General features: G+C 37.8%; 1 protein-coding gene across 6 annotated transcripts in view; it reads right to left on the reverse strand.

Moving 5' to 3' along the window:
* LOC105266513 (uncharacterized) overlaps nt 1-21,053 on the reverse strand; it is a 42,062-nt gene extending 21,009 nt beyond the window's left edge. For 2 of the 6 annotated variants that reach the window (XM_011304728.1, XM_011304725.1), the window contains exon 1: nt 10,701-11,862. In XM_011304728.1, coding sequence (XP_011303030.1) covers nt 10,701-10,770 — 70 coding nt within the window. In that variant the 5' untranslated portion in view covers nt 10,771-11,862. Of the gene's footprint in view, nt 1-1,152; nt 1,722-2,485; nt 2,572-10,700; nt 11,863-19,669 lie in introns of those variants that run through there. The other 4 variants (XM_011304724.1, XM_011304726.1, XM_011304730.1 and 1 more) reach the window with 4 other exon arrangements.
* Nucleotides 21,054-21,352: the final 299 nt, after the last annotated feature.

Below are 21,352 nucleotides of genomic sequence, written 5' to 3' on the forward strand. Positions count from 1 at the left end.
AATATTCATTGAGTGACAATAATCTCCACGTGTTTTGTAACATTTTTCTTCATACGATGATTTATTTTCAGTGCAGTTGTCTACTATCAACGATCACGTGAATAAGAAAAAAAAAACAAGTTGACATATTGTTTTGACAGAAAAATTGTCTTCACATTCCAGCGATTTCACCTGCTTTTCCGTCTTATCAATTGCACTGTATTTTAGTAAAATGATAAAGAACGAGGCACAAGTGAACTTATCTATTCTCCAAACTCGACAATTATTCAAGGCTCAAAAATTCTGCATGTTCAATAGTTCACCCCGTTGTTCGTCTCTTCTTGTTGTGAAATACTTTTGAGAAAACGAAAAAAATATACATGTACATAAATGAGTCCTCAGGGCATTACGTAATACTTTTTCCATAAACATGACATTTGGTTCTCAGTCTTACTACGCTGTAATTATCTCTGGATGAATTATTATTACAGATCGACAGCAAACGATATGTCTCTTTAAGGGAGTAAGAGTGGGCAATTACCAGAGAAGAGCGAGAGATTCGAGGATAAGGTATATCGTTTGATGATAATTAACCAGTATCAAGTGGGTATAAAAAAATTTCTGAAATTGTGATCCTGCAATTTTTTCTCTGACAAACGATAAAAATCTCAGTACGATAAAAATGCATCGTAACAAGGTTTTTCTCATTGTGCGTGAAACTGATCCCAAATGCTAGTTCGAGGAATTCAGTACAAGGACAGTGATTCAAGTGATTTCAAATGCATTGAACTCTGTGTAATCGTTAGAGAAATAGTTATACAACGGAGATTCTGTAGTGATAATGAAACTTGTTGAGATTAAATCAGACGAAATGGCCCATGCGATGGGTTCACTGCAAACATTGTGATGATAAGATTCAATTGGCGGAATCGGGTGTTAATTAAAATATAGACAGAAATTGGCCATTTTATTTCACTTCAATTGGAGTGTGATTTTTCAAATGGGACTTTATCGGTGGCACCTGCACACCCGCTAACATGGCAAAAAGATTGCAAAACAGTGATATTGTAGGTAATTATATGGTGATGATATGACGATGAAAATTATGTGATGCAATGGATCATGTATTTATTTGCGGTAACGGAATTATGAAAAATTTGATAGAGTACGTACCAATATCTGTATGCTGAACCGATAATTCCAACATAGCAGTTTGTACACGGGTCACGCTATTGTCTCGTTAAGCCCACGATCATAAATAATGAGAGAGCTTGAATGCAATGCCAACTGATTGACAAGTGAATGACAATAATCATGCGATTTCCACCGAAAAATGCGATCACCGATAACTTTTTTGAGGGTCACCTTTCCCCTTTATTTCCGATTAAAAATATTAGTATTTCCACCTTCTCCTGCAATTTGTCGATCGCCCGATGGGTATCGATACTCATTTGATAAAAAAAAAACACTAAAAAATAATTCGTTGATAACTTTGAAATATTGAAAGTGTCACGGGAATATTTAGACTATTGAAATGATGATAAGGCTAACATGGGCCATCTGCACAGCAGCAACGAAGTGTATAAAAATTTCCCCGGGAAATTCCACTTCTTCAGATCAAATGTTACAAAATTTTTCTTTTCACAAATTTTTAGAAAAGAAAAAATTGATTTTCTGCTTGTTTCGGAAGACTTAAACACATGAAGGAATGAAATGACGTGCCGACGATCATCACGACACTGAACAATCTATCATACATGGCCTTACATTTTATATGTAGATTAAGAATAAGATAGAGGAAGGTAGGAGAATCAAAGATTAGATAATAATCAGAGAGGGGTAGCGTCCTTCGTTATACGACGATCCGAACACTCGATGCAATCATGAAAATTGTCAGCTCTCTTGAGTGTTTACCTCCCTTACTATTTTTCCTCCTTGCAAACATGAAGAATAGTAATTGTCAAGAAACTTGGTGATGTAGTATAGAAATTCAATAAGGAGATAAGCGCTTTGACGTCACATTGGTGATAACTGCAGAACAAGCAATTAGATGTGGCAATGCTGTTTTTCCCACCATTTTATTCTCTGCCAGAAACATCAAAACAGTTCATGTTCAGTCCAAAGTGAATTACAGCCAAATGTCAACGTATCAACGCAAATAGTATTTAAACATTCAACAGTTACTAGTTGCAATTAATAAATACCAAACGCGCGGTTGTACTGATTTTTTACACATTCTTTTGTCAAGAATATATAATATTAATGAAGCTTCACAATGAGCATGCCTCCTGTACCATATAGTCAGATTATTCCACATACTAGCATGTGGGAAGAACCCAGACCTTCACGTCATTCACGATAGCATAAAAAATGGGACATTCTATCAGAGATTATGAGTGCATTGACGCGCACTCAACATGAGAAAATCCATCGATTATCAATAATAAAAATGGTTTTTCATAATTTTTCCAGGCGCCCAAGGGAAAGATCGTATGCGGTTACTCACCCGATTTATGGCCCATACTTGCATCGGCTATGCATAATCTCGATAATTATCTGCCTTTCACTTCCACATTTTCAAGAACGCCATTGATTTTTTATTCCAACTATTTCATAAACACATAGCCCAAGTGACAATGATATTAATGTCAGACCAGAGAAGCAACTAACGGGTCTTGTCTCGTTTTTGTTTTATTAAACCCATTGACGAATGCCAAGAAGCAAATTTTAACGCCCACCAGTTGATGGAGAAAACGACTGGAGGAGGAGCCCTCTTGTACTTGGGTCGAGCTCCTCTGACCCTACCCTGCCGTGGGCAGACGTCGTTTATTTCACTTTTCTATACCTAATCCTACCTACCCACCAATCACTGTGACAATCCACCAATAAAACCAATAACTGCTATTTCACATGGCCATCAGGCACCGCAAATATCTCAGGAATTCTAATTGAAAAAATCCAATGTGATATTTTATAATTTCTTATCAAAAATGATAACGAATGAACCACATAATGGGTTCGATTAGAAACCACTTGAGGCACTCTAGAATTTTACGGAAGGGCCCCCTTGATGGTGGCCATAACAAATTACTTGATTTATCTTTGAGTTATGGAAATTTTTTATGTCATTCACCTGATTGCACCTACCACTCTCCCTTATTCTTCCATTTACAACATTAACATTTCCATCCAAACAAGTAAGATTCTACTCCAGCTACCTGAACAACTACCTGGTGTTCTTCGGAAATGCCCAGTGCGATAAAAGTTGTACGTGCGCTGGTACATTTTTCTCGGTATTTTATCGCACTGGCGGATTCCATTATATCTCCATTAATATGTCTGTAGTAATTGAACGTGAATTGGTTGAGGCAGGGGCACATGTGATAAAGTCCCGGGTTGACTCACGTATATAATCGTTGATCGTTTCGGAGGTCAACTCTGGGTCGATTAATACTAAACCTCATTTGGAAAACAAAGTATCAAGAGCCACGCTCGATTCATCACCTGGCATTAATCCACTTATTAATTAACATTTCCTCTCTTGGTTGTGAAGGGATTTAAAGAATTGAGGAATTCCAAGTGGTACAAGGACGACAATTATCCGCAGAGGAATGATACCTAATCCGATCAAATGAAGATAATATGTCTCATTTGACTATTTGACCAACATTCCTTAATAATTATATGATCTAAACATGGGACTTTAACGAGAGTTGCTTGTTGAAGTTTTTCTAGATATATTTTGCATGGTGTGATTGACATGTACACAATCTTACGATCTGCAATAATATTTCATTTTCGATGGAATAATGAGAGAATCAGTTATCACTTCGAAGGTCAGCCCCACGTGTGGAGGATGTACGAGGAAATACTAGAAGCACGACAAGACGAGCAAACACGTGCTCCAACTACTGTGCAAACAGTCACCGACACATGAAAATTACAAGGAATTTCAAATGCCACAACCAAAAATATATTGATAATGAAATAAACGTTATTACCCACGTGAAAGTTATTTTGAGAGTCGAGGCTCTTGAAAGCTGAATTTTCGGGTAGGCAATACTGCAGAGTTGTAAAGGTTACGAACTTGGAAGAGACACTTGATCTAGACAGCCCGATGGCTATTTTCCAACAAGTTTTTCACAGATTGTCTCGGTTAACTTGGAAAATATAATGATGGAATTGAGAGATAGCTCTCCATGGAATAGCAGCAAGGCTGCACCAAGGACTCATTCCTCGAAGCACTCATACTATAATTTTTCTACTGCTATATGATGCAGATGTACAATCTATTATCGAGTTGGTTGGATTTTATGGAAAACGCGGAAGAGCGTAAATTGAGAATAATAATTTATTTTTATTTGTGTCTAGAATTACTAGTATGTTGTGCAAAGTTGAAAGACAAAAGTGTTGCCAACCCGTGGCTAAGCGTGACGATATATTTTCACAGTATGTCAGGTCGAACGGGTAAATACTAAAAATAAGTGAGGAGGATGGGCCGTTGTGACGCTGATCTATAACGACGTAATTAGGTTGATAGTGCGTCATTAATAGGGGCAGATACGTCAGGGATTTGATGACTATATTGCTGTAACCGTTATGAAGCTTAAAAGCTCCAAAGCTCTTCAAACTGAATCTTCAAGGGTAATTTACATCAAAATTAAAATGGAATGCAAAATACAATGAATTTACCTCAAGTGTTTACCAATGAATATTTTATCTATAAGATCAAACAATTGGTCACAATTACCAAATGGAAAAAAATTGAGTGACTATCATTATTTTAAATCAGAATCCCACGACATGATTTTTTTTTCGTCTGACCATAGTCTACTGGATAAGCTTGATATCGAGATAAATTCAGCGTTCACCCTTTCACGTGAAAATTGACACTGCGTGTGTTCCACCACTCGAGATAAAATTTCAACTTCAATCTGGTAATTTGTTTGGATATTCAAATAACGTCGAGAAAATAGCAAAGAATGATAAATGAATGTGTCCTTGTTGCCTGTGAATTAGAAACATACCAGATCCACGACGACTGCTTCATCACAGTCTGTGTAATAATAACAGCGCGTGTGGCTATATTCCAAAAGCCCGGGTTATTTCCACCGCATGTTATTGTCACAGAGTCCAAATGACATTGAAGAATTACTAAATAATCATGGGAATTCCCTCCATTGGACGGAAATGACCACACATTTTTTTTTTCGCGCAATCGGACATGGGAATGCAAAGATCTTGGATCAAATATTTCGTTTGTCAATGGATTATCTTTGATTATCGTATTGATACCGGTCATTAACAATTTGCAGACATTGAAGTATCGATCAAAATCTTTGAATGTTTATTGCAATCCTATCCTTTATTTTTCTGCATTCAGTTCGATTCGAATTCAACAAATTTATAAAAAAAAATTTTCTTCCATTTTCTTAAACGATCAATCAATTCTTTATCTAAAATCGTTAGTAAAACGACTTGTTGCCTTGTTGAGAGTGTTATCGTATTATGGGATAAGAGATCGACACATTGTTTGAATCATTATATTTTTCATATGCAGGAGAATCAATGAATAAGATAATAATTCCGGTCTCGGACTGCATAATTACAGATGACTCTATGACAAACAGCCATGAACCACATGATTTAGAGTAATTGAGTAATTATGAAAATTCATGGGTTGTCACAGTGGAAGGTCTCTCAGTGAAACTCATACATTTTTCAATTATCTCATCTGCAAATAATTGTATGACGAAATGATTTGACAATTCGGGAATAACGCTGTGGACATGGTTACATTACCGATGAGAATACACACGGCTTCAACGACTGATAACGTACAACGTTGTGGTTAAATATGATACGTTATCACAAAATTGAAATAACAAGTGAGATGAAGAAAAAGAATCTAGACCTGACAGGTTTATAAGACCAGACAAACTCAGCGAAACTAGAGATGACTGTACAGCAAGGTGACGATCCGTCAAACTGACGGAATACCATCTCCATTTCCTTAATTAATGGCCCTCAACGTGCGCGGCTGATTATTATATATTCTGTATCAATTCAATGAAAAAAAAAAAAAACCTAGTCTACTCCTATTCAATATAAAGCCCCGTGTTGGGAAAAAAATGGATACACGCGTGATCGTAATGACTCGTCAGTGAAAGTGAGTCAGGCACGTGACTTGCCTTCGTGTATTTGCAAATAATTTTTGATGAGAACAGCGTCACTCACCCTTTGTCGGTCATACTTTACCACTTGAAGCTGAAAAATTTAATTGTCCACTTTGTTACCATTGCTATATGCCATTGGATGGTAAATTAAACCAAACGTGTCATTTAGATAAGAAATGCGGTATTTACTTTCTCCAGATGGTAAATAAAGTGGGAGGGATGCAGAGAAAGGGAGTGTATGTTTGAAAATTGGGTTGGAGTAGGAACGAGAATTTCTGTTGAAGAAACTTGTGGTGTCGATTCGTCAGTTGAACTACTTCATTATGTAATTTCTTTTCTTTTCCCTCCATTCAGAATTCAAAATATTTATCTATATAATATATGTTGAATACATGTGAAAAGCATTTCCCATTAAAAAGATATTTAATAAAAAATTTAATTTCCTCGGAATGGATTTTTAATGAAGGCTATCCGGATTTTTCTAGATATTCTAATGATTCCTAATGATTCACTATAATGTCCAGTCATCTTCACAATAATATTTCTAGGTAATTCTACAACATAAAGCTACATACACGATAAATTGACGTAAACAATGAGGTTTATTTTGAAAAGTAGCATGAAATTGGAATAGTCAGAGACTATGAAATCAATTTAATCCGGCTATCTGGCAGGAGCATTGAGCATTCAGACCACGAGTCATTAAAAGCTCATTCCACTCATCCGAGTCTACGCGTGCTCATTTTTCTCATATTTTCGAGTTACTGTTTGATGAATAATATTGGTTTGACGAATGACTTATCTTGTTAACAATCCCAATGGGAAAAAGCCCAACGACAAATTGAAAAAAAAATCAAATTACACTTGGAGAAATCAATACGCAACTGAGACGGATGGAAATTCGGGCAATCGATTGGAACATTGAACTCAAACCGAAATCATTATCAATAAGATAAAATAATCGTAAAGATATGAATGAAAATTTAATAAATTAATAAAATGTTGTTGAAAATGAGATAAAAAAAAAAACGAGTGGCTGTTTGAGAAAATACAAATAGTGGAAAGCTTCTGATTTGGTTAATGCCCCATCGATGGAATGGCAGGATGACTTGGATCACTTGCCATTGATGTGAAACGAGTTCTCCGATCGTACGATGCCACCACTGCGCCATTAAAGGCCGAGGGAATGCAATCGGTTCGACACCCTTGGAGAATTATTGGAATCGATACTGCCAGAGAGATTCTCAATCGAAAACGGAAAGACGGCCTCGATACCTCCGGTTAGTGAGCTCATTCTTCTGGGATAAATCAGCCATGAACTTTTCAATTGACATTGAAACTAGGTGAGGCCAAAGGTCAGCATTTAAAAAAATCCCACTGAAAATTAGGACAATTTATAAAACGAGTTTTTCCTTCATTTTTCTGGATTGTCAATTAGAATTTAAAAGCCCGGAAACCTCCCACAATCTCTTCTGAAAATCTCAATTGTTCCCGAGCATGACATGGCCGAGAGGCTATGATGAAAAACGTTATCAAAGGATTTGCCGTTTCCGTGAGTTAGGGCTTCATTAAAATTACCCTGTTCCTGATGTCATCACTATCACAATTCCGATGTATCGTGTAAGCCAAGCGAAATAAAATAACTCTTGAGATACGTCACAAAATATCGCCAGGTTAGGTAATGTCGCAATGGCCATCATGTATGTCAGTGATTTATTTGAGATTATTATCTATATTCATACCATTATCGCAAAAACTCTTTAAAATAGGTTATAAATGAGTTCCGGGACTCAAGAGAATGACATTTTGCAATTGAGTACCTCCGTTGTCCAGCGCCGAGACTAACGAGAAAAGATTGAATCAATGAATTTTACGTCAATTATGAAAAACATATTCTTGTATTCTTCCAGGAAAAGGTTAACGCTAATAATATCAGACATTGTGTGTAATCATCTGCGTAATTATCCTCCGATTATGCAGTTCATAGATTACGGATCACCTCGCACCATGGGCAATAATTAATATTAGCAGGCGCAACTGCCACCTACCAAGATTTCCGATAATCTCCTATCTGATTATTTGATAATTGTAACCGTAGCACTGGTATAGGTATTGTGTGAAAAATCAATGTTTTCAAATGCCACCTGTCCATTTATATGCAAATTCCTTCGGATTTGCAAGCAGACAATGCAAATTATCTAAATTAAATAATTTCAATTGCTTTGTTTGAAATTATTGAGAATTGGTTCTTCCCCGTGGAAAGATAAATTATGAAATCGATAGTATCATGTTCCAAATACCGAATTTATGAGGGCACTTGTAAAATTTCCATTGTCTAATGGCTATCGGTATATATCATTTTCCAAAACGATCAGACACACGCGTCCATGACTATTCTCATGTGCACTAATCTTTATTTATTTTCAATCAATTCCACGAGACGCATAAATAAGTCAAATTACTCCACATTGAGTCGTAAATTTATTCCGTCGTTGGAACAATGTTTTTTCCTCGAGTGATCGATTAAGGGAAATCACAGGACAGGTGGAAGCACGGCGATTGAGATTTTCAGCCAGCGGAAGATTGTAGGTGAATAGAAACTGGAAGCGGAAGTGGTCATGAGAAAATCTACGGACGCACCATGGAGCGTAACGGCCTTGAACTTGCACAGTTACCAATGGCAAGGAACATTACGTTCCGGTATTTTCATTGCACTGGGCGAAATCGAAAGTTGCTGACTAGTTATCATTATAATAAATGTCTAAAAACTCAATTCGCTGAGTCATGTTGTAAAAATTGACTGCGTGATTTCGCCCAATCAAACTTGAGTCACTCCGCGGTTTACCATTCATTACATTTTTCCGTCCCGTTTTTTAACTAAATTTAATTTACGGTTTTTTTTTTCTCTCCAATTAAATTCCGAGTTTGTCATTGAATCTGGTATCCGGCAGTGATCTATGGACCTGGAAAAATAATGCGCACTTGCCATTTTCCATTCAATGCACCCGAACAATAATTGATTATTGTTTTCCATTGAAGGAATTTTGCAGCGTTTCTTTGATTGGTTATGACGTGTATTACTAATTTTTGGTTGTTTTCACAATTGAAAAAGACTTCCTACAGCATGACTAATTGTTTTACGGTGTCTCAGCCTCGAGAACGTTGTGAAAATTGATGGAGAGACCATGAGAGATACATATTCCCAAATAAAACATGTAAGAACAGCTACGCAAACAATTCCCCATTTCATCATCTTTCGGGGGTCTACGATAATTAATAACGAATGAAATATTTTAGTGAAAAATATAAAAAAAAAAAAAATAGGTGATAATGGAGTCTGTTCATGCAGCCAATGACTCATTCAATTATACACTGAGCACACCGATATCGGCTTTTACGGGATGAGAGAACATCGTAAATTAGATGTCTTTTTTTTTTAGTCGCCGCAGACTTTATTACTAGAGGGTTTAGATAATTCTGGATAAAAATTGTAATAAATGGATTCTTGCCTGATAATACAACATTGAAAAACCTTGCGAATTTGGGAAGATTATGGGCTTTATCTATTTTAGATTTTAACGGATTGCCAGAACTGATAAAGTTTCTTGATAATTTCATAAGACTGTTGCATAACAAGTTGAAGATATTTTCATTTAAATAATTATCAATGTTTGTCATTGGATTGTTGCTTCTCCAATGAATTGATTAGTGTTATAATTATTTATTAACAATTAATCATTACTCATCATGACTTTTCCTTGAATATTGGTCTTCATACAAGTATACTAATTAAATATTATCGTAGCGTGATTATTGATAATTTATCTCACATTTTCATCTCAATAAAATCATTATGTGCGACTAATAGCGTGACAAGTTCAAAATACAGAAAGCGTGTATGGAAATATTCCGAGATACATCAGCAGTCAATCAGGGTGAATGACCGGAACAGTCACATAATACCATCACAACGCACAATATGTGTATGATGGCATTCGATTATGCATTTAATATCGAGATATTTGGCTGGACGATTGATCCGGCCAAATCCGAAATTTCCTTCAAATATTTCATCCGACATAAGTAATGCAACACAATGTGATGTAATGAATCCTTGATTGTTCCTCAATTTCTCAGAATGAAGTGAAAAAAAAAATTAAATCAAGTGGGGAAAAAATGTCAAAAATGCAGAATTTAAATATTCACTTCTTGTGAAGATTGAAATGGGAGATCTCGAGCGTCAAGTCCAAAAATTGGAAGAACCTTCTGCACTGCAGACATGGAATGATTTTACAAAAGGCTGTTCCCTGCGGTCGCCCGAATTGCAGGTTTAGAATCCATCGCTATTACCAGCCTTAAGAATTTTTTTCCAACAAGCCCATTTACGATCGTACGATTGGAGGGAGAGAAGCTAAAATGTGTTCAGCCGACATCCCCGAAGGTTTATGCCTCCAATTACTATGGGGCAAGAAGAAGAGAAGAGAAGAGAGAAGCTTGGAAAGAAGTTCCTCTCATTCCCCAAATGTTGAAAAAGAAAAAACTCACCAGACCCTTCCACAACGTAATGATCCTTGGGGTCCATCTCAGCGATGTCCGTGACACTGGTAGCGCTCATCTTCCCCCCAATCACGAAATCACTCGACGTATCAGCACCTACTAAACAATAATTCTTCACACTTCTCCCAACAATTAATGAAAATTGCTCAATCAGCCGGCACTCTCATCACTTCAATCACCACAAAGGTCTCCTCTTAAAGCTCCTCTTATTCCTCGCGACAATCAAAAGAAATATGAAATTTCCACTCGAATTTCTATGGGTCATCAATTCGAATTCTCCTCTTTTTTATGGACTTCTTCAATCGGCTATCTCCAACACCATAAACAACAATGAACAACAGCCAACAATCGACGTCGACCTGCACCGCAGTCCCTCTCCTCACGATCCTCATTAGAGTAATGGAATCACCGTATTGTCTTGTTCTGTTCTTACTCCCGATTTGTTTCTCCTCACTTCTCTCTTTTTTTTTTTTACTGTTGGATCACGCTCGCACGTCACGATCTACAATGATACAATGCGACCTTGTAGGCGAAAAACCGACAGCGGATCAGAGTAATAAGTACGATACACACTGCTTTTTGTACATGGGGCCATTCCAGATATAGATTTAAGCAAATACACTTAATACTCGTTGTTTACACTATTTTTGGTGATACTCCTCCCTCATACCAGGCGATGATCACGCAACGGTACGGTTGCCGATCGTCTGTATGCCTCTTATAGCTAAGCTCTTATATGTACTCACGGCTTTTCAGTTGGTTCAAACTCCAGAGGGTGGGAGGCAGGTATGTTTGATGAGTATAATGAGGATTAACTTCACTCGACGACGGTTGATGGTTCTAATTGCCTCGGAGATTATCTTGATTCTCAGGTGCTCAAAGATCACTATTTGTTATCAGATTTAGTGGCAGGTTTTTGTTGGCTTTTGGAGCACTCTCAACGGTTCCCTAAATTCTCCTCCTTGGTCTTCTACCTCGTGGCGTACAAGTCGGAGAATTCAAGTTGGGGTGGTGGGCAAAGAGTGTAGACCGGATACTATGGGCACTTTGAGGCTCTTTTCACTGAGCTGGTGGCTCGAGTGGGGTGATATGTGATGTTGGAAGAGCAGGTATGGTAGGTGCAGCATGATCGCATGCTCGACGATGACGACGACGACGACGACGAGCACGAACGACGCCAGGTATCGTGGTATCGCCGTCAGATGAGTGGGGAGGCTTGACAAGGAGGCTTGCCAGTCCGAGTGGGAGGTACAACCGAGTGGGGAAGGATAATCAATTTGTCTTTTTCTCACTATTTAGCCATACTATTTTTCGTTTGTCAAGCAACTCTTGTTTATGACCAACATTCAAAAAATATTGGACCATTTGTCTTCATGAAAACATCCCCTCCTAAATGTACGAAATAAATAATGGATCTAGCATGGTCGTTTCTTTCCCAGCAATCAACAAAATTTTCACATTATCATTGAAATGGGAGACACTAGACCAAATATCAAGGGGCACACCGAGGCGTGGTGATACGAAAATAGAAGGTTGTCTATGTGGGTCTTCTCCATTACTTTATCTATTTTTAGGAGTCACATAGGGTTCAAAATTTATCAGTACCTGAGAATGCGCCGTTCTGTTTACTCTGATCCATCGATATGGGACACTTAAATTAACTTTATTCCTATTCTGCATTAATACTCATCGCAAACGGTGACCTTAGTATAGCCTTTAATATACATCAGCAGTCGGCTGGAACATCCTCAAGTCGATAAATGGGCGCGCCAGTGTCCACAAAAAAGCAATACATACATGACAAAACACATTTTCAAATGAATAACACTGCATTCTCGGTATTCCACAAATTAAAATTCTTTGAGTGATAAAAAAAATGAGGAAGGTGCAAAATTTCCTCAATGTCTGCAGTCTACCTGGAGACGAACATGTTCAATTTCAACATAGAATGACGAAGGATGATAAAAATAAAAAGTATCTCTTTTCAATGATAAACTGTTGATGATATAATGTATATTTTAAAATTCTCTGTCAAGTGTAACGTTATGGATTTTGAAGACGAGGCATTGTACGCTTTATTATAGTTAATAAAAAAAATAGCCGGCAGCTCGAGAGGTTGGACGATTATTATCTGATATGTATCAGAGAAAATGGTCGGCGCTCTTGAGACGCCAAGCGATCCCCTCGCCATCAATCACGCTCCAAAATCACAGAGGGGAAAAAAAGTAGTATAGGTATACATTCGAGAATACCATTCCACAGAATGTGGGTAACTAAATGCTCAAATAAAATTAAAATCAATGACAAACGAAAAGATTTGTGGAGACAGCAGCCATTTATCATTGCTCCGTTAATAAGTAGTCACTGAGTTGATATTTTGGAATAACTACGCACATCGGTAATTTGCCGTTTGAATTTGAGGAGAGGCGAGAAAATATATTTTATCATAACAAGAATACGATGCTTGAAAAAGTTCACGATTGGTATCCGCGAGAATTCCACTTTCAACTTGAGTAATCAATCTAGCGTGTTTTATGATAATTACCCGTACGTCCTCAGAAGGTTACATTTTACCGTTCAATGCATCCACAATTATGTCTCTATAAAATCCTGCATTTGATCGCAGTATCGCTGATACGGATGTCTTCTCATTGTTGGTAAATACGTACAATTCGTCAGGGTCGGCTATATCAGAAATAACGGGACAAATCTTTTGATTAATGCATAAATGCAATAGATTCTCATTAAATGTAGTGCGATATTTATGATTCACTAGAAAACATCCCGGTTCGACAATTTAGCAACCTTCGACAAAAAATATCCGATGAGATCAATATAATGATCATATTTTTTTTTTCACTTCAATCACGAGATCGAAATGAAAAAAAAAATATTACAATCGTTTGAATAGAATTTTTTCTCGCAATCGGATCTGTTCCGGATGATTTGCAAGATCCCTTGGATTTCCAACGCGTTTACAATTACATATCAAAGCCACGAATCAGTGTAACCGGGCATATCAAACCTCGCTATCAAGGTCCTCCGGTGCGTCTGATCTTTTATTTATAAAAAAAAAAAATGCGCACAAGTCACAGCTGTGAATTAAATCTCAATACGACTGGGAGAAGAAGGTGGGGGGTACACACCTTCAACATATCGAGAGGTGTGTCCATATCGTCATGATACACTTTTGCAACAAATCGCTTGAACTCACTTACCGCAATTGAAAGAAAACGTCTAGCAGAAAAAATCCTTTATCGATTCGACGAGTTTTTTCGATTGAAATGAGAGAGAGAGAGAGAGAGACTCAACGGGCGGATAAGATTCCACGATAATGAAAATTGCGCTGACCTTTACCTTGAAGAGATATCTGTATTTGTTATTCAACCCACGAGTCTTGACCTCGAGGTCCGCGAGAACATGCCATTCATTTGTCAAGATTTAACAACAAAATCATCGTAAAAGTAGTAGGAGATGCTAGCTGATACTTTGTATTAACTCTCCAATTGGAGAATGGATAATATATATACAAGTGAAGGCAGGAAACCCAACAAGGACACAGCTAGACTCGTATACATCAATTAGTCATGACACCGTGGCATATTCTAACGCATTTGTGAACAAAAAATTTAAATGAAGGAAATTTGAATTGTTTTGAATATTCCAAGTACCGGAATACTTAGGCTAAAAAATTCCACTAACATAAATTCTTGGACAAATATCAATTTTTCAAATGCCCACCAATAGTCGAGACAATCCAAGAATTATCATTTACTGATGCTAATTAATTCATAGAAACCTTTAGAAAAACGGCATCCTTGCTTTGTATTCCATAGATTTTAATCTTAAAATCCCACCAACAATATTTACGTAAATATGATCTCATAATTTCAGAACCTGACATGAAGAACAGTCTCTCCACGCAGCAGGTGGTATTAACGATTAAAAAACGTCTGAATGTAGAGTTGAAGTATACGGAATGCTCCCCCATTCCTACCTACCGATAATTATAATTAATGAATTATCCTTCTTCCTGCCTTCTACATCGCTTCTATTTTTTTCCATGATTTTACCATTTTTCTTTTTGCGCCAGTGGGAAAAACCAAATTACGTTATTGACGACTTGAAATCGGCATACTTGAAATAGCGAATGCCAATGGGGTAATACACGTGATGCCATGACAAATCTTTGAGAACGTCTGAGAACGCGTGACTCCCTATGTACATTGTGTACGCAAGTACTCGAGGCTACTGACAAATCGTCCGTTTGTCATTCATTTCGAAGGCGCGCGCCTTCGCGCCTTCGCGCCTTCGCGCCTTCGCACCTTCGCGCCTGCATACACATCATCATGTCAAGGACGGTTGTTCACTTTTGCACCGTCCAACTTCTCATTACCTCTAGGTTACCTATGCATTATCCATTGCATCACTTTTTTTTTTGCTAAAACTATTCACATCATTGGCACCGACCGCCAATCATTCACTCTTTCGCCACGTCCAATCCAATTAATCACGCCCATTCTACTATACACTCACAATAATAATAATAATAATCATAATAATATTCAACTTTTGATTAAAATCTATTGGGACTGTTTGGGGCATTAAGAAGGGGTTTAACAATATATACGCCAAAGTCAGAAGGACTAATAAAATACGAATATGACACGCGCTCCCACCCCTCTTTTTTCCTCTAAACACGTGTTATATTGCCTCGATTGGTCTCAATGAGCAACGGTGTGCCTGTCGTTAACGAGGAGTCAAATTGACAGTCCAACGGGTGACATATCCTGCATCATTCATCTCTCCTATATTTCAAATATCAATAGTCAAATATCAAATAAACTTGCCATTAATTCATGGAAAGAAAAAATAATTTGAGAAAAAAACGCATTTGACTTTGATATTGCCACCGTCTCCCAGTGTTTCAATTTCAATCACAATACGAAATCATTGGCTCGTGAAAAATTTTTCATAGTCGCAAAAAATAATTATCAAGTGACTGGACAGTAGTTGGGAAAAAACTTGGTGAATAAGCATATGCTATGGGTTAGTGAAAAATATTTTGCCCGCATCGATTCACACGGGTTCACCCGTTATAGTGACATGTAATTTTCACATTCGCAAAGTGAATTACATCTGGCAATTGCCCAAGGAGGGGTGGCAAGTCACGTGAAGGTTATCAAACGTGTGATTGTCCGATTGTCTCTCGGATCTTTTCTATAGGAAAAATAAATTCAAAGAGTGGAATTATTGCTTTGAAAACCGAAAAACCGACAGTATATTCAAAACCATCTGAACCACAGCCGGAAGTAAATTGAAGACGATAGAGAAGAAATAATGCATGACAATAGAAATAATACGAATACGGTGAATGCACGCAACCAGGTGCCAAGGTGACACCTCACATTGCTTATCAATGAAGTGGAAGTCGGGGAATATTCGTCTCTTCCGAGTCAAGACGCGTACAAGGAGAAATGTATAGTTAAAGCAAATGAGCCGACGGGACTCAGTGCGTCAGTGCCGAGTGACAAATAATTGCTACGAACCGAGAACGACCCTCAAATCGATGTGACGATGATGAAGAGACCAATGCTAAAGGCCAGACGCCCCTGTCATACCTAATTCCCCTTATTTTTAACATTTTCATGATAATTACAATAACTGATCATGACTTGCATACGTAAATGAGCTTTACTCATGCATACACTTGTCTCTGCCGAAAAATTCCAGAAGAAATCCCTCGAATTGATTTTGATGACTCGAAATGCATATTTCAGAGAAGATAATACTCAATATAAATAATGATTCAGCCAATTTGAATGAGGGGAATAAATTCTGGTATTGAAATGAATGAAAGGTCCTTGGTCATTGATGTTTCTCGCCCGAAGAAGGAAAAAAAAAATAAAAATATTATCTGGGGACACTAGAATTGAGTTGGATGAAGGAATCTCTATATCTTTTGGCGTTATTCAATCTCCGGAACTTTCTCTTGGAAGCTTTCCGAGATATCTTGCGCGGCTCACCAGCCAACGCCCTTCAACAACAATAAGATACATCACGATGCAAATAAACACTAGGAGGGTTTTTTTTTTATCACGAAAACTGCCAGCAGATACTCCGAGAATTTTCGCGAGGCAGATAGCCCACACAGAAGGTAGTAAAGAGACGCAGCAGGGAAGACGAAGAGTCTGGCAGGTCTGGCATGACTTGGCTTCCTGGTTGTATTAAAATTACACTGGCGTTTAGCTAATTACGCCATCACTACCTCCTTCCCCTTCCATTCGAATTTCCTTTCTTCCGACTTGTTCCATGCAAATTTTTTCATTTAATTTATAATTCCGTAACGAACAGATAACGTTTCCTTAACTGCGTCGCGTGAAAATTCTCGTGATTATGTAATGGGCAGGTAAATTGAGTGATGAAATATTGAATTGTCCATTGTACATCAATAACGATAAACAATGGGGGAAGGCCTCGAGGTAGTCTGGTAAATAAATTTTTTAATTTAGTGACACGAGGCCCACCAGTTGGCCTGATAAATTGGAGAGATGGCCAGGGTCACGCAGCCTGTTTCACCAGGGTCAATCCAGTTGAAATTGTTTGACTTCCACATATGAATGACAAGATCGCAACTATCTACCGCAGCATCCATTACTTGATTCAATTCCAATGTGCTCTCTAGCCACTAATGCAAGTCCACTTAAATGTTATTCAATTCTGTTCATCCCTATCATATACTACATATTATTTCGTATTTTTTTTTAGTGTAAAATGAATGCGATTGTTTGTATGCAAATGCACAACAGGAAGATAAATAATATGAGAAGAACAAGGATCAGGATTAAGTCGAAGAACGCATTAACCCAGATTGTCGATCGAGGCGAGGCGTCAACTGGAATTTTTACATAGTTTTATTACTTATATGGATTTTATGGACCCGTTTACCATGACACATGCAAAATTACGCTGAGCGGAAGCTTGTCAGATTTTATTGTGCTTTATTGTCAATCTAAAAATAGCAAAAAATGGAAACTTTAAACTTAATCAATAATAAAAAATCGAAGAATCTAGTTAGTGACGAAAAAGACAGCAATTAGATGACTAAAGACTTTGTGAACGAGTCACTCCAATCAATGAGTCTTTATTCTCAGCTTTGTATTCATTAAGACAAAAATTAAAATCCAATTACGAAGTTAAGAGAGCCCAACAGGATCAAGGTCCACATCGAGTAACAAAACCAGTCATTGTGATTAAAAAAAATAATAATAATAAAAAAATCCTGCAGCACTCGTTTTATTTCAAGAATTTCGCTCCGGGGCGTCGATTACCGGGGAACAGCCGATTGAATAATCCACCCAGACTCGACCTGTCACCAGGGGCTACTTGGTGTATGCATGTAGGACATTTATTGCTAAATAAAGGTGTCTGGGATGTTTCAAAATTACGGAAAATTGCATTACAACATTTAGACACAAAATCGGCATTATTTCATCAAGCAAATGACTGGTAAATCTCACGTAAGTGCTACCTGCTTCTAATACGCGATGAAGAAACTAATTACCACGTTAAATTCCCAAAGCCTCCCTCATACCAATAGAAAAAATTCTGAATTTACACCGCCTCATCAGTCATCAATCACTTTATACCAAAAATGAGTAAAATGCCGGATTCCCGAAATGTCAGTAGAGAAAAGCCATTAGACTAATCTCCTGCTATGAGTCGTGAAGAAGAGGCGTAAACAAACGGTACCCAAATTACGATGCAGAGCAGCCCGCATTGGTATGCACTAGGCGAAAACCGGATTGGAAGGCACATCAGGTCACACGTGTCAGGTTATGCTTACATCAAATATACAGATAAATGTCAATTTCAGATAATACATAAAATACGAAGAGAGCAATGGAATTACAGTTATAAATGATTCCGAAATTTTTGATAATTTTTATTTCTGAATTCATCATCTTTTTCTCACCGTAGAAGAAGTGAATAACTTGGCAACGATATTATTGATTATCGATCGCGCAAGCAACGACGATTATCTTCTGTATATAGGATTAGAAGGTAAATGATTTTTACCCGTCTGATAAAATCTTGAGGAATTAAATGTAAATGTTTCTGAATATTTGAAAGTCATCTCCGGGCTTTTACTGACTGTGGGAAATTAATAGGTGATAATATTGAATGGAGTTAACAAATGTTACACTCCAAGTTGACTGCAATCAATAGATAGTAGTTAGTAAGTCTAGAAAATTCACTGATACGTGAACTGGAACGGTTTATTACCAATGTGACGCAATGTCCACGACTCTGAGGGTAAGCCAATCAACATTACTGGGGTAGTTATGGTTTAATGACTTAGGTTCAAGGCACCCATTGCACGAGGTATCATCGACCATCGACCATCGACTAATAAAGTATGCAGCACCACAAAAAAAATGAAGCGCGCGAAATCAACACTAGCCACACCACTCTAATGAATATTACACGGTGGATTTTTTGAAAATTACCTTCTGCGGAAGCAGAAAATGGTGTTCTTGGAATTCAGGTCATTCCAGCAACCGAAGTGGAGGATAAAAACGGCCGGGAGGAGCGTGAATGGAATATACAATCCACTCGAGCAGGTTGCGAAAATGTTTTTTCACATACATCGAGAAAATTGAGAGAAGTCATACCAGTAATTATTATGAAAGGGATTTGTCTCAACTCTGAATTATCGGTACTAATCGAATGAAATCGATGTTATTTCATACCAAACAATTTCAATGTTTTTCATTGTGGAAAAAGTTAATTATGATCACAGCCCTAATGGAACAATCTCTAGAATCGCCATGTGTTAAAGTGCCAATTACATTCTCTTTACATAATTATTTCTTCAACAATTCTTGAATAACGAGGAAAAAGTCTCAAAGTAAATCTTCTAAAAATGCATAGGATAAAATTATTGAAAAACTCACCATGCTCCACGGGCTGATTTGACTGTCCCTGATGCAGATGAGCGTAATAGTGATGATTGTGCAGGATGCACTCAAGATCAGTGCAGTTGAGCATCTTCCGTTGTCGATGTCACACTGATTCAAATAATTCGACAATTCACTAAAAATCTTCAAATCACACAAATGCACCTGTATTCTCCAATTTATAAAAAATTGCCACACAACAGTCACCACTGAAAAAGTTCTGGATAAAGTTTCTGCTACACATCAACCCATTTTAATCCTTCATGTCCCAATGAGGAAATCACTTGTCTCGTGAAAGCGCAAGTCGAAAAATATTTTTTTTCTCTTCGACATTCAACTTATGTTGCTAAACTTCTTCCAGTTACCGTGTCCCAACCATAAACCCGCGCACTTTTATCCCCTAAATTTCGCCAAGGACAAATACTGAAAAGTGTTAATGACAATTCGATGTAAATAATGAGAGTTAGGGAAGGGTTCTAGGCACGTGGAGCGGAGAAATCTGTGAGTGAAAAGCGTACGATGTTGGCACCTCCGTAGATCCTCGGTTGGACCATGAGTGCGCGCTAATGAGGCACCCAACTCGCTTTCTAAACTCTACACCAAAGTTCAATAATCCCAGAAAACAGATACAATTCATTAAATCAGTATGAATAGGGCCCACGAATTCGATGATTTAAGGCGGATTAATCGACGAATTAAATCTTCGATTCGGAGAAATTTGCCAGGAAGCTGTTCGGTCGTCTCGAGGACTCACTCAAGGCTATAGCCCAACGGTTTGTCATGGATCAGAGGTTCACCGACTCATCGAGGACATGTGAGTACTAACTGCAAGGTCAGTTCACTCCCTTCATCGATTAAGGGTTTATAACCCCGAGTTATTGGATTTTTTTTCAAGTTCAGTACACTCTTTTCCCTCAATTTCTCATCGTCGAAGGACACACGAGAACACTCACACTCGCACTTTAACTACAGCCCAAGGATCTCCAGGATGACCTTCTGGAAAATTTCCGTGTAAACATTCGTCTGTTTTTGAAGAAGATTCTCGGTCCCCTCCGACTCGTCACAGAGGTCGACTCAAAAATCCATTAGCCCACATCCATGTTGGCTTGGATGATGAAAAAACCAATAAAAAAAAAAAAATCCCAAAGGCCACTGAATCCCAAACACTCACGACCAAGTGCCGGACCAACTAATGCGTTCACACCGGTGAAAACCGTTTATTTGACTGATTGTTGTGAAGTTGGGTGGGGTGAGATGGAGACACTTGGGACACATGTAAGAGAAGGTTTGCAGGTCCTTTATCGATCTGTCGTGAACGATCGTCGTGAACGGTATGTGACGGTGGACGGGCTAGGCGTAAGTCAGTTGAGTTGCCAGTGTACTTGGAGCCCCCCTTGGGCTTTAATACCAGTGTGTGTACCTCACTCACTCGCCAACGCTTACTTTCCAGTCGCCATGTCTTTCTCCCCCACCCGTCTTTCCAATCCTTTTGAATCTTTAAATTTTCCTCTATCCCCCATTTCTTCCATTTCCACATCTCCATTTTCACCCATTAATTGTTATCTCCTATGACAATTTATGATTCTTGTGAAATTGAAAGAGAAAATTTTGAAAATTTTAAAAGATTATTGGAAGGATTTATTGATTAATCGTGAGAAATTGTATTAATCTCTCTGGATT

The sequence above is a fragment of the Fopius arisanus genome, unplaced genomic scaffold (genome assembly GCF_000806365.1).
Source record: "Fopius arisanus strain USDA-PBARC FA_bdor unplaced genomic scaffold, ASM80636v1 scaffold00039, whole genome shotgun sequence".
In the NCBI taxonomy this organism is placed as follows: domain Eukaryota; kingdom Metazoa; phylum Arthropoda; class Insecta; order Hymenoptera; family Braconidae; genus Fopius; species Fopius arisanus.